General features: G+C 50.0%; 1 protein-coding gene and 2 non-coding genes across 3 annotated transcripts in view; 2 read left to right on the top strand and 1 right to left on the bottom strand.

Moving 5' to 3' along the window:
- The window catches only part of Schip1 (Schwannomin interacting protein 1), a 112,029-nt gene extending 107,604 nt beyond the window's left edge, over positions 1–4,425 (bottom strand). Inside the window, exon 1 of the mRNA XM_077658845.1 lies at positions 3,883–4,425. Coding sequence (XP_077514971.1) covers positions 3,883–4,042 — 160 coding nt within the window. The 5' untranslated portion in view covers positions 4,043–4,425. The remainder of the gene's footprint in view (positions 1–3,882) is intronic.
- Positions 4,426–5,932: 1,507 nt separating this feature from the next.
- Positions 5,933–6,093, top strand: LOC144126440 (U1 spliceosomal RNA). The gene has a single exon (XR_013313491.1). It is a non-coding gene; the product is annotated as a U1 spliceosomal RNA (small nuclear RNA).
- Positions 6,094–8,914: 2,821 nt separating this feature from the next.
- On the top strand, positions 8,915–9,075 carry LOC144126470 (U1 spliceosomal RNA). Its single transcript, XR_013313512.1, has one exon. It is a non-coding gene; the product is annotated as a U1 spliceosomal RNA (small nuclear RNA).
- Positions 9,076–12,988: the final 3,913 nt, after the last annotated feature.

Genomic DNA, 12,988 nt, shown 5'->3' with positions numbered 1-12,988 from the left:
CTTAAGCGCTTGGACCGCGTTCGACTGGCAATGTGCGGGCCCGCCGATTAATCATCGTTTGCTCTCAGAAATGAAGTTGGCTCGCCAGAGTCCTGTATTTTTTTTCTTCTGTTTGCCTTCGCCTCTTCTCCTTTCGTCCTGCGCGAGGGCTTGTAACTCGTTTAACGTTTCGAAAAACTGAAATTAGGTTGAAGCTCGGGGCATCGTAACATGATTTGTCTCCAGAATTCATGTATCTGAATAGCAACTGAAGGAACTGCAATGCCGAAACAGAAAATTGAAATTGCATTGAGCCCTTGTAAATTTTTTTTAGTCTTTGTTTCTTTTCAACCCGGACGAACCCTTTAACAGGGTTACGATGCTGGTAAAGGTTCATTTTTCCGGCAGTAATTTCCAGGTCAGAAAAAGAATGCCTTTTTGGGACCAATCCATTTCTGATCTCAAGTCGTGAGATGAGAGTTGTACGTGTTTTGAGAAGAATCGAAACTTGGGTAACAGGTAACTGAGGTTTGGACATGGTAGCAAGGTGGCCTAAACCTGCAACGTAGAATAGGATTCAAGTACTAGCAGCCTGGAATTTCGTTATTGAAGAAGCAGCGTGCTTCACGACGAACAAACGCTTTTCTCGATAGCCTAGCTTCTGCAAATTTTGAAACTTTCGTGAGGCTAGGGAAGAATGAAAATTGGTTTTGGGGGAAACGAAATGGCACAGTATCTGTCTCATATATCGTTGTACACCTGAACAGCGCCGTAAGGGAAGGGATAAAGCAGGGAATAAGAGAAGAAAGGAGGAAAGAGGTGCCGTAGTGGAGGGCTCCTGAATAATTTCGACCACCTGGGGATCTTTAACGTGCACTGACATCTCACAGCACATGGGCGCTCTTGCGTTTCGCCTCCATAGAAACGCGGCCGCCACAGTCGGGTTCGTACCCGGGTACTCCGGATCATGACTAGCCGAGCGCCTTAACCACTGAGCCATTGCGGGGGGTTGGCTGGCGCTCCCCCCTTTGAAACTTGCAGTGACAGAATTTAAGAGCGCAGGCCGGGACATAGCCTCTGCACATTATACACATTAGAGGGTACCAGCAAGTAACCGGCGGCGGCGGGAGTCGATCCCGACACCTTCCGAAGGTGAATAGGGGTGACTACACACTTCCGAAAAGCTAGGAACCCCGACGCACTTAATGACTGAACAGAGTTTTGCCTGTATGATTTCAAGAGGGGTGTGAGAAGTAAAGGGAAAAAAGGTTTTGCCGCCAATAGCGTACCGACATCCGACCAGCGTCGGGAGCTTAACGGGCGATCTGTGCCATGCAAGTGCCAGAATGCAAGTGTCAGAATAAAAGCCTGCTCACTGGCTCAAGCCGAGCCACAATCCTTCCTGGCAACAACAGACAGACGGAGAGAATAAAAGCGTCACAGCGGATGCTATTAGCGTGAAAGCACAATTCCGCTGTGTGAACCCTGAGCAAGACCTAGCGATATTTGTCGGCGTGTGCCAAGTGAAATAAATAAATAAAAATATCCGCGACTGCGATTAAAACTCGCGGCGGGGCGAACAGATAAGCTTCGCTGTCCACTGCGCGATAGCGCTACGCTATCGCCGTAGCCTAACGCGCATCGTGTTAAACTGCAACACACTCTCGCACTGTGCATGACATATCGTCTTCTTCATCAACTAGTGCTACTATCAAACTAATATTCACGCTTTGAGCAGTGTGGCGGTAGTGACAGAAAGATGTGCGCCGCGTGTTTTGTCGTGGGCAACGTTGTGGCGGAGACACGGCACTTGAGCAATACGTGCTGGCGTTGACAACATGGCTGCAGAAACGCAGCATTGGATAATATGGGTCTATTACTCTTTTCACACTAACGGTGATTATTTACTTTACAGGCGACGAAATCTTGAATTTAATAAAGCATAGTCGGAGGAACGGATCCCGCAGTGTGCTTGTCATATACTTCAAAACACATCTGCAAAATACGAAGGCAGCTTTTAATCGTAAGAAAGCTTACAAATAACTGGCGGCGATACAATCTGTGATTTCAAGATTAAAAGTGGTAATTATTAATTGGCAGTGTTTGCATTAAGAAGCTAAGCGGCAAAAATGAAGCACTGCAGTGTAAAATTACTTAATAAAGTAATTGATAAATGCAATCAACGATACTTTTCGGCTGCCCTGCCGATCCTCCCCCGCAGGGACAGCTCGACACCAGAACATGGGAGGAATGGGAGGCCCTCCTTGCGTCGCAGGACCAGGACACCCAATTTAGCTGTGTGAACCGGGATGCCAGTGCCATGGCCCTACATGGGCTGGACACATGCGCGTAATGTGAGGGCTGTGCGGTGGCCCTGCGCCCTTGAAGGGTCCAAACTCGCTTGCTTAATAAAGTTTTCCATCCATCCATCAACGATAGAACATCTACGTATATCCTTGTGTAACTGATTGATGAACTAATTTACTTGAGGCAAACGAAAGAAAAGGCGTATATTAGCCTATAGTAATACAACAATAGTACTAATAATTTATTATAGTCAGATGTATGATAAAACAATATACCTGGCCGGCTACTCCAGATGAGGATGACAAGTATACACGCCAAATTTTTACAGAGCCTATGTAAGCCATGTGCCGCAAAAAATATCATAAAATGACATTCTTCGCATCCAAGGCTGAGGCCAAGTTACCCCAGAGTCGAGTCCCACCAGGCTGAGGCCGGAGCTCTGATTTTGGTTTACAGAAGGTCCATAGAGTTTCAGTGTCCGCAGTTCTTAACCGCATGCAGATTCGGTATCCATCGTTCTGCCCTCTTTTTTTTTCTAGCTGCACTATTGGCAAAACTCATTGCAAGAGTGCGCAGAAAAGCATTCACGCTGCTTTACCTTTTAAAAATTGTCACCTTAGAACTTAAATTTATAGAAGGGCTTTATGTTGCGGCAAAAAGTACGTGATGTATGATATTGCTATCAGAATGTTTCGCCAAATAAGTGACTGCGAGAAACATGAAAAGTAGGGTTTTTTTTTTTTTCGCTGAGAAGTAAGAAGACTCGACTTACTGTTCGGCTTCTCGCGTGAAAAAAAAAAAAAAACCTTCTGGCGCTACTTCCTGGCCAGCTGATCGATGCTGCAGCATGGAAGTCACGCCAACAAATATGGCCGGTCCGCGCTATCGACCACGGACACAGACGCGTCCGGAAGCGTGTTTAATAATGTACGGCAGCCTAGGTTTATTAAAATCAGTCGATGTCCACGGCTAGCCCACAGGTACTTGGTGACGCCCCAATTTCTCTGAAAGGCGTCAGATTCTGATAAGACACTGATAGAATAAAAGGAGACATGCTCGGATTCAAAGCTGCGTCTAAACGTTTTACAGAATTTCCTTTCCGCCTTCTTTCCCGATTTTGTTTATTTCGGTAATAAAAGATATCGATTGAAAAAGTTTCCAAACAGAGCACCGCAGGCATTCTTCCTGAGCGCGTAAGAAAATGAGCTCTTTGTGTGAATTTATCATTTTGATAAGAGCAGAACTTTTCAAGTGCTGTAAAGCGCGGACTAGACTAATATGACAAGCCGGGTGGGAGAGACTCGCCGGGAATCATTCAAGTGAGCCCCGAGTTTCACAACTGCGGATGTCGGCTTGCAATATATATCTATGACAAATGAACTTGCTTCGGGGACTCTTTGAACGCCATACGTTTTTCAGTTCGAACGCCGCTCACAAAGGGCATTCTAACTTGAGAAGTTCGGCCGATTCATTCTCACTTCCACCGGCGACTACAACGAGCAGTAAGAAAAAAAAAAGTGGGCAGAGGCGGTGCTACGAACAATGGGAAACGATCGACAACAAAGCCCTCTCCACACCTCTCCTTCCCTCTCTTACCTTGACGATAGCGGGAGTAATCCGGCTGAGTTTCGAAATCACCGCCACGGTCTTCGTCGTCGAAGTAGCGAGGAGACGGTGCTATCCGCTTCGTCCACGAGTAAGGCGAAGTGCCGGCGTCCGGTGGCAGCCAGTAATAGTGTTGCCAGCCGCGTCGCATGTCGTCGCCGAAGTCAATTCGGACCGTTCACACGCCACAGTCACGCCAGCTCCCTCCTCTTCAGCGCCAATGAAGAGCCGTAGTCGAGAGAACAGCGGCGTGCCAGTACCCTTGACACTCTCGAGGTCTACGCATCTCTGTACGGCTGTGCGTAGCCGTCGCCTTTCGATGATGGCTGTTGGGCTCGACGCATAGCCACCACCTGGCTCATACTGAAAACAACTTGGGGGCAATTAAGCGGGCTTTGCGGCCCCGAATAATGACCCGTTGCCGTGCGCAGCGCCTTTTTCGAGCGTATGTGACCACAGGCAGCGAACGGGCGAGAGCGCTCGCGCGTTCCAAGGTGTGGAGGAGCGACGGGGTTGCCAGCCGGTCGAGACTGTGCCAGAAGCGGCGTTGTCCCGCGCGCGCGAGCGAGTGTACCGCTACACGTCTTTCGATCGTGGCCCGTAATAAACGCAAGCGAAGCCGAGTGAGTCACAGAGTGGGCCCGGCGGCCAAACGGAACGCCCTTTCAGAGGAGATGGTAACCGCGCCGCGCGTGTACGGGAAACGAAACAAAAGGAGAAGCGTGAGTGGGGAGGAAAGGAAAGGAAACACCTAGGCCAACGGGGCACGGAGGGAGGAGGTCCTGTTGTTGTCCGCCAACGCATGTTTCCCGGTTTCGGGTTGTGGTGACATGTGTGCTGGACGACTGCGGTGGTCGTCGCCTAGTTTAGAGGTTTTAAATTCTTAATAATCGTCTCTGTCTCTCTTTGTACGCTCCTGTTGTTTGCCGCATTTTAAGGATCCTTCCCCGCTATAAATGAGATTGAACGAGGTTTTAGGACGATGGTTTCGCTGCGTTGATATTCACCGGCTCGCTGATATCGCCGTTTTTCTCGCGTCTTGTATAGAGCTGCAGAGGTTAACAGCTCTGGCTTTTACAGGTAGAGGCGACCTGGTATAAAAGGTGAGGTATATTGCTACCTAGCAAGTAGGACGCTGAGTGTACAGGAAAAAGAAAACAGAACGATGGCTGAGCCATTGCGATGAGAGGTAGCTTTTCATCTGGGGCAACCGCAATTACGTGTGAGGAACAAATTAAGGCTTTGTATAGAAAAGTATTTCTCCAGCAAAGCGCAAATTTCCAATCGATTCAATGAGTTGTTTCTCTCTCACTTTCTACGGAAAGAACAATGCGTGCCTTCCGAGCTCATTAAAAAACACTAGGTGGCCTAAATTAAATTGGAGCTCTCAACTGCGGCGTCCCTCGTACCTCATGTGTTCCTTCTGGACATAATTTATAATGATGGCGTTTTGGTTCAGTTTGGCTTCCGTTTTTTAGCTATTTCACACGAAGCACTCTTTGCCTAGCTATTTTCACGAGGCACTGTTTGCCTACTTGAAAGCGACTGGACTGAGTGACAAATTGTGACAGCGTTGTGCGTGTGTGTGTGTGTTATGCCTTTTTCCCCTTCACCATTCCTCCTTTTAGTCCCCTAATTCCTCTTCCCCAGTGCAGGGTAGCCAACCGGAACCCCTTTCTGTTTAACACCCCTGCCTTTCCCTCCTCCTCTTTACCTATCTATCCATCACACGAAGCTGCCATTTTCCCCTTTCAGAGTTTGGCGCGCTTTGTGAGCGCTAGTTTCGGAGGCAGGGCAGACCGAGTGTGGTACTACGGCAATTGTTTATGTAAAAAAAATAGTCAGTTATGTTCCTTCAACTGCGTTTCCTCTTTGGCACAATTTACAGGTGCACGCTTAGGGTGTTCATTTGTGAATTATTCACGAATGAAGCAGAGTAGATAGCTTATCAAAGCTTTAACTTTTCACACTAAACCCGCCGGCACCTGCGCAGCATGACGGGACCCTTTGCACAACCTGCCTTGACTATGCGTGTCGTAGCATACTTACCTGGTGCCGAGTCTCCGATGGTCACGATGGTCGGGCTCCGTGCTGAGGCCCACCATTGCACTGCGGTGGGCTGACGCACGCCACTTCCCCAAACTGGGGAGGCTGGGGCACTAAATTTTTGGTAGTGGGGCTCGGCGTCCGCGCCAGCCCCTGCCTTATCGAAGTGCAAAAATCAGAAACCAAACTTGCTACAGCGCTGCAGTTTGTAACTATAAAAAGCCCTGACAAAGCTGTCGGCTTGGGCTAGTGGACCCCTCACAACATTCGCAACCGTTCGCCATACAGCGTTCCGGTCGGTGTCATACGATTTACTGGGCATTTAGCTTACATGTGCTGCAGAAGTTGGAGACTAGATTGCGACAGAGATTCGAACCGATCATATATGCACCTTCACTTGTATGCTTTCCCAAACTCTCTCTCTTCGCTTAAGGCCCGATTGAGCTACTACTGCTACTGCTGTAGCTGATAGGAAGAAAGAAAAGGAAACTGCATGGGCCTGCCTACTGGCTCAAGCCTAGCCACGCTCGCTGCCGCGTGCTGAAAGTAGGAGAGTTAAAGGATAGGAGGGCAAAGATAGAAAGAAAAGGTGCGCGCTAATACGCCCTGGGCCAATCCCGGAGGCAGTGCAATACCGGGCCGACCCGTGCCAGAGTGCTTCCAAGCCAAGCACTCCGCCATATTCCAAAAGTAAGTTTAATATTTTGGGTCCAAACACCCGCAGCACATATTAAATCAGGTATTAGATTGAGGTGTCCACTGAGATATCAGACAGTTACTGTGCCATTTCGTTTCCTCAAAAACCAATTTTTAAAATCAAAATTGTGACGCAGCATTTCGCCATATATCGTTTCATGTGGTGTCATACGATTTGTCGTTGCATGTAGCATACGTCTTTTAGGTTGGAGGCTGCTAAACAGGGGCGATCGGGGCACATGGGCCCGCGCACGACCCCACTCCACTCAAGTGTTTGTTCCATAGGCCCATAACACTGGCAGTCCGCTTGGTGGCCGCGTTTTGATGGAGGCGAAACGCAAAGGCGCCCGTGTGCTGTGGAGTGTCAGTGCCCGTTAAAGATCCCCAGGTGGTCGAAATTATTGCGGAGCCTTCCACTATGGCACCTCTTTCATCCTTTCTTCCCTCAGTCCCTCCTTTACCCCTTCCCTTACGGCGCGGGTCAGGTGTCCGCCGAGATGTGAGACAGACACTGCGCCATTTCCTTTCCCCAACAACCAATTTTCAGAACCACCCCCTTACCCGCCGCAGTGGCTCGGTGGTTAGGGCGCTCGGCTACTGATCCGGAGTACCCGGGTTCGAACCCGGCCGCGGCGGCAGCGTTTCGATGGAGGTGAAACGCAAAGGCGCCCGTTTTGCTGTGCGGTACCAGTGCACGTTAAAGATCACCAGGTGGTCGAAATTATTCCGGAGCCCTCCACTATGGCACCTCTTTCTTCCTTTCTTCTCCCAGTCCCTCCTTTATTCCTTCCCTTACGGCGCGGTTCAGGTGTCAGCCGAGATGTGAGACATACTGCCTCATTTACTTAATAATAATAATAATAATTGGTTTTTGGGGAAAGGAATAATTGGTTTTTCTGGAAAGGAAATGGCGCAGTATCTGTCTCATATATCGTTGGACACCTGAACCGCGCCGAAAGGGAAGGAATAAAGAAGGAAGTGAAAGAAAGGAAGAATAGGTGCCGTAGTGGAGGGCTCCGGAATAATTTCGACCACCTGGGGATCTTCAACGTGCACTGACATCGCACAGCACACGGGCGCCTTAGCGTCATTTACTTTCCACAAAAACCAATTTTGAGAAGCGATCCCGTGCTGCGCGATATCCACAACAGCAACACAGTTAAAAGCCTCACATTCAGAACCCGCAGTGCAACACAAGCACAAGCATCCACGACCATCTCCGAAAGCAGCACCCCGACCCACGCTTCGCGGGAGGTGAGCGCATCGACAGTGTCACTGGCTGTCGCGCACTTACACGGTCACAACGTGCAATGATCCTCCGCGCGCGCATTGGCTGCGTGTGGCCCGGGGAACGACGGGTGCGTCACAGAATCGCGACGAGTGATGTGTGTGACGGATGCGGTGCAGTGGAAACACTAGAACACCTGCTCCTTCACTGTACCGCGTTCGCCGATGCTCGTCGCGATATGCTCGCGGCCTATAGGGCGCAGGGCATACTACCAGACTCCATTAAGGCGCTATTGTGGCCGCAGGGTAGGGCGCGCAGTCGTGAGCGAACTTTGGTGAGCCTCTGTCCATTCCTCGATCACACGGGCTTGACGTCCCGTCTGTTCTCCGTCAGGTAGTTACACGCAGTGACCGAACGCTCCGCGAGTTCTACCTTGAACGATTAATAACTGGACGCCCCACTCCAGTTGTAACCAACACAGTGCTGTGCGCGTGTGTGATGTAATTCCTCTAAAATGAACTAATCACGCGCACAACCTGGACACATTTCTTATTGTGTAAATAGTTTGTACATATTACTTCTCCCCCATCCTCTCTTCCTGTCCCCTCACCTCTTTCATTTCATTTCTACATTCTGCCTGCTATCCTTTATTTCCGCTGCCCCAGCTCAGGTGCTTCAGTATCGATGGCAGATGCCGGGGCTAGCAAAAATATTTTCCTTATTTTTTACTATTATTTTAATAAAAAACCACTACCACCACCCCTTTCCAATTTTGGCGCGCTTTGCGAGCGCTAGTTTCGGAGGCAGGGCAGACCGAGTGTGGTACTTCGGCAATTGTTTATGTAAAAAAAAGTCAGTTATGTTCCTTCAACTGCGTTTTCGTTTTGGCACAATTTACAGGTGCACGCTTAGGGTGTTCATTTGTGAATTATTCACGAATGAAGCAGACTAGATAGCTTATTAAAGCTTTAACTTTTCACAGTAAACCCGTCGGCACCTGCGCAGCATGACGGGACCCTTTGCACAACCTGCCTTGTCTAGGCATACCGTAGCATACTTACCTGGTGCCGAGTCTCCGATGGTCACGATGGTCGGGCTCCGTGCTGAGGCCCACCATTGCACTGCGGTGGGTTGACGCACGCCACTTCCCCAAACTGGGGAGGCTGGGGCATTAAATTTTTGGTAGTGGGGCTCGGCGTGCGCGCCAGCCCCTGCTTTTTCGAAACGCAAAAATCAGAACCTGAACGTGCTACAGCGCTGCACATTAACAACGCCCTGGCAACGCTGTCTGCTTGGGCTAATGCGAAGAATAGGATGACGGTGGCGTTTTGTTTTATATGCCCCTCACAACATGCGTACCAAATTGTGAGCAGCCGTTTGCCATACAGCGTTCCGGGCGGTGTCATACGATTTACCGGTGTATTTAGCTTACATGTGCTGCAGACGTTGGAGGCTAGCTTGCGACAGGGATTGGAACCGGTCATATATGCGACTTCACTTTAATGCTTTCACAGACTCTAGTTCTTCGCTTAAGGCGCGATTGAGCTTCTACTGCTACTGCTGTTGCTGATAGGAAGATAGAAAAGGAAAGTGCACGGGCCTGCCTACTGGCTCAAGCCGAGCCACGCTCGCTGCCGCGTGCTGAAAGTAGGAGAGTTAAAGGATAGGACAGCAAAAATAGAAAGAAAAGGCGGGCGCTAATGTGCCTCGGGCCGATCCCGGAGGCAGTGCAATACCGGGCCGACCCGTGCCAGAGTGCTTCAAGCCAAGCACTCCGCCATATTTCAAAAGTAAGTTTAATACCTTGGGTCCAAGCACCCGCAGCAGATATTAAATCAGGTATCAGATATCAGGTATCAGATTGAGGTGTCCACTGAGATATCAGACAGTTACTGCGTCATTTCGTTTCCTCAAAAACCAATTTTTAAAATCAAAATTATGACGCAGCATTCCGCCACATACTGTTTCATGTGGTGGTGGTAGTGGTTTTATTAAAAATAATAGTAAAAAGGAAGGAAAAGATTTTTGCTAGCCCCGGCATCTGCCATCGATACTGTGGTGTCACACGATTTGTCCTTCCATGTAGCATACGTCTTTTAGGTTGGAGGCTGCTAAAAAGGGGCGATCGGGGCACGCGGGCCCGCGCACGACCCCACTCCACTCAAGTGTTTGTTCCGTAGGCCCATAACACTGGCAGCCCGGTTTGTGGCCGCGTTTTGATGGAGGCGAAACGCAATGGCGCCCGTGTGCTGTGCGGTACCAGTGCACGTTAAAGATTCCCAGGTGGTCGATATTATTTCGGAGCCCTCCACTATGGCACCTCTTTCTTCCTTTCTTCTCTCAGTCCCTCCTTTATTCCTTCTCTTACGGCGCGGTTCAGGTGTCAGCCGAGATCTGAGAGAGATACTGCGCCATTTCCATTCCCCAACAACCAATTTTCATAAGCACCCTCTTACCCGCCGCGGTGACTCAGTGGTTAGGGCGCTCGGCTACTGATCCGGAGTACCTGGGTTCGAACCCGACCGCGGCGGCAGCGTTTCGATGGAGGCGAAACGCAAAGGCGCCCGTGTGCTGTGCGGTACCAGAGCACGTTAAAGATCCCCAGGTGGCCGAAATTATTCCGAAGCCCTCCACTATGGCACCTCTTTCTTCCTTTCTTCTCTCAGTTCCTCCTCTATTCCTTCCCTTACGGCGCGGTTCAGGTGTCAGCTGAGATGTGAGAGAGATACTGCGCCATTTACTTTCCCCAAAAACCAATTTTCAGAAGCGCCCCCATGCTGCCCGATATCCACAACAGCAACACAGTTAAAAGCCTCACCTTCAGAACCCGCCGTGCAACACAAGCCGAAGAGGTCGCTATTGCTCTCGCGGCCTCGCATTCCGATTCAAAATACGTAATCACCGACTCGCAAGGGGCCTGTCGGAACGTCGAACAAGGCTGCACTCCCTTCCTTGCCCATCGAATATACGAAAATTGGACACGGGATACGGACCCCGCACACCGTTACCTTATATGGGCCCCTGCTCATGAGGGGTTGGCAGGAAACGAGGGAGCAGGAGCAGCCGCCCGCGCGCTCTCTTACCGATCTGTTTTCTCCTCCCCACCAGATCAAGAGCCCGATTTTAATCCGGTCTATACCTTCAAAGATGTTACAAACTACTATCAAGCTAGTCATCGCCTTCACCCTCGCGCATGTAAATGCCTCAAGAAGGCGGATGAGCGGCTCTTTCTTCGCCTTCTCACCAATACATTGCTGTGCCCGGCAGCACAAAAACGTTTGACCCCTCCTTTAACGGCAGCTGCCCGCACTGTTTGAGTGGTGTCTTCTGACACCTATCACATGGTGTGGGCCAGCCCCTTCAATCCGGCTATTCCCCCATCCCCAATCAAACCAGGGGGGGGACTGGGAGGCGACCCTGCACGGCTGCCACGACTTACAGGCCCAACAAGCCTTAGTCGGGCGCGCCCGGGCGGCGGCCACCGCCACTGCGGTCCCTAACTAGGGACCTCCACCTGGTGCTTGTAAGGTTCGGTCCCGGGCTGATCCAAACATACCTCCTGTCCCTTCCTAATAAATGTTTTTACCACCACCCCGATGTCAGCACACGTTAAGAACTGTCGCTTCTGGACTTAAACGCCAATGATAACATCGTTCTTGAACTTATGACGTATCATAAACTAAAGCAGTGTTTTCTTTCTTCTGACTAACATTCGCTCTCTCCTTATTTTTTTTCATCGAGAATTGCGTAACAATGTCTAACGTTTTTGTTTGGCAGTTGTTTTGTTTCTATCTGCTACTGTATCTGTTTATGTTTGTCTGTATCTGTTTCTCTGTATGAGTGTGGTATGAGCATGAGAGAACCGCTATCTCAAGCCAGGTGCTGCCGCTAGACGTCGCCTTGCGCACTGCGGAGCGCTGACAGCACGCGTAGATAGAGCGCTCTATAGACAGGCCTGTCGACGACTGTACCGACTGTTGCGTAAATCAGAGAAAAGCGGGAAAAAAATCGTCTAATCGCACGTTTGTTCGGGCTCAAATTTCGCACAGAAGTTGAACTTGGTGGTCAGCTTTGTTTTATGCTACATTTAGGTGGCGTACTTGCCTGATTCTGCCAGAATTAATCGAAAATTTCCATCGTCTGCGGGGACGGCGGACCGAAACGGCAAGCTCAGTCAGTCAGTCAGTCAGGAAAACTTTATTTACAAAAAAGGAGGTGAGTTGAGAAGAGGCGGGGCTGGTTGCCTAGCCCGGCAGACCACTACCTGCTGCTGCAGCTTGAGCCCGGCTGACCAGGCCACGTTGGGCTGTAAGGTCAGCGCAGTTGAGCAGGGCAGCTTCCCACGCCTCCTTTGTTGTGTGTGTGGTTGGGGCAGCGTTGGGACTGGAGGGACAAGCCCATACCAGTGATAGGTATCAGCCTGCTCTGCACCGCAGAGCGGGCAGGTACCGTCTATGTTAGGACGGCAAGCTTTCGCAGCGATCGTACCCGTAGCGCCATCTGTGCTCGCCGAAGGAACGAGCACTCTACCATCAGCGCCTCCTCTATTTCATTGTAAAAATAGAGGGGGCGCTGCTACCATTGAGGCTGCGGCGAAACGCAAGGGGGAGAGAGCGTCGGCGCGGTTGGTTTTAAAGTGCTTTCTCGGCTATTTTATCAAAATTGGATCTGGGTCCCCGCCCATTCGGGCCATACTGGAAACGAGGCGGCGCACCAATTTCTCTGAAAGGCGTCAGATTCTGATAAGACACTGATAGAATAAAAGGAGACATGCTCGGATTCAAAGCTGCGTCTAAACGTTTTACAGAATTTTCTTTCCGCCTCCTTTCCCGATTTTGTTTATTTCCGTAATAAAAGATATCGATTGAAAAAGTTTCCAAACAGAGCACCGCAGGCATTCTTCCTGAGCGCGTAAGAAATTGAGCTCTTTGTGTGAATTTATCATTTTGATAAGAGCAGAACTTTTCAAGTGCTGTAAAGCGCGGACTAGACTAATATGACAAGCCGGGTGGGAGAGACTCCCCGGGAATCATTCAAGTGAGCCCCGAGTTTCACAACTGCGGATGTCGGCTTGCAATATATATCTATGACAAATGAACTTGCTTCGGGGACTCTTTGAACGCCATA

Source organism: Amblyomma americanum, chromosome 3, assembly GCF_052857255.1.
Source record: "Amblyomma americanum isolate KBUSLIRL-KWMA chromosome 3, ASM5285725v1, whole genome shotgun sequence".
NCBI lineage: Eukaryota > Metazoa > Arthropoda > Arachnida > Ixodida > Ixodidae > Amblyomma > Amblyomma americanum.
Note: the sequence above shows the minus strand (reverse complement) of the source record. Positions and strands in the feature narration are given on the sequence as shown.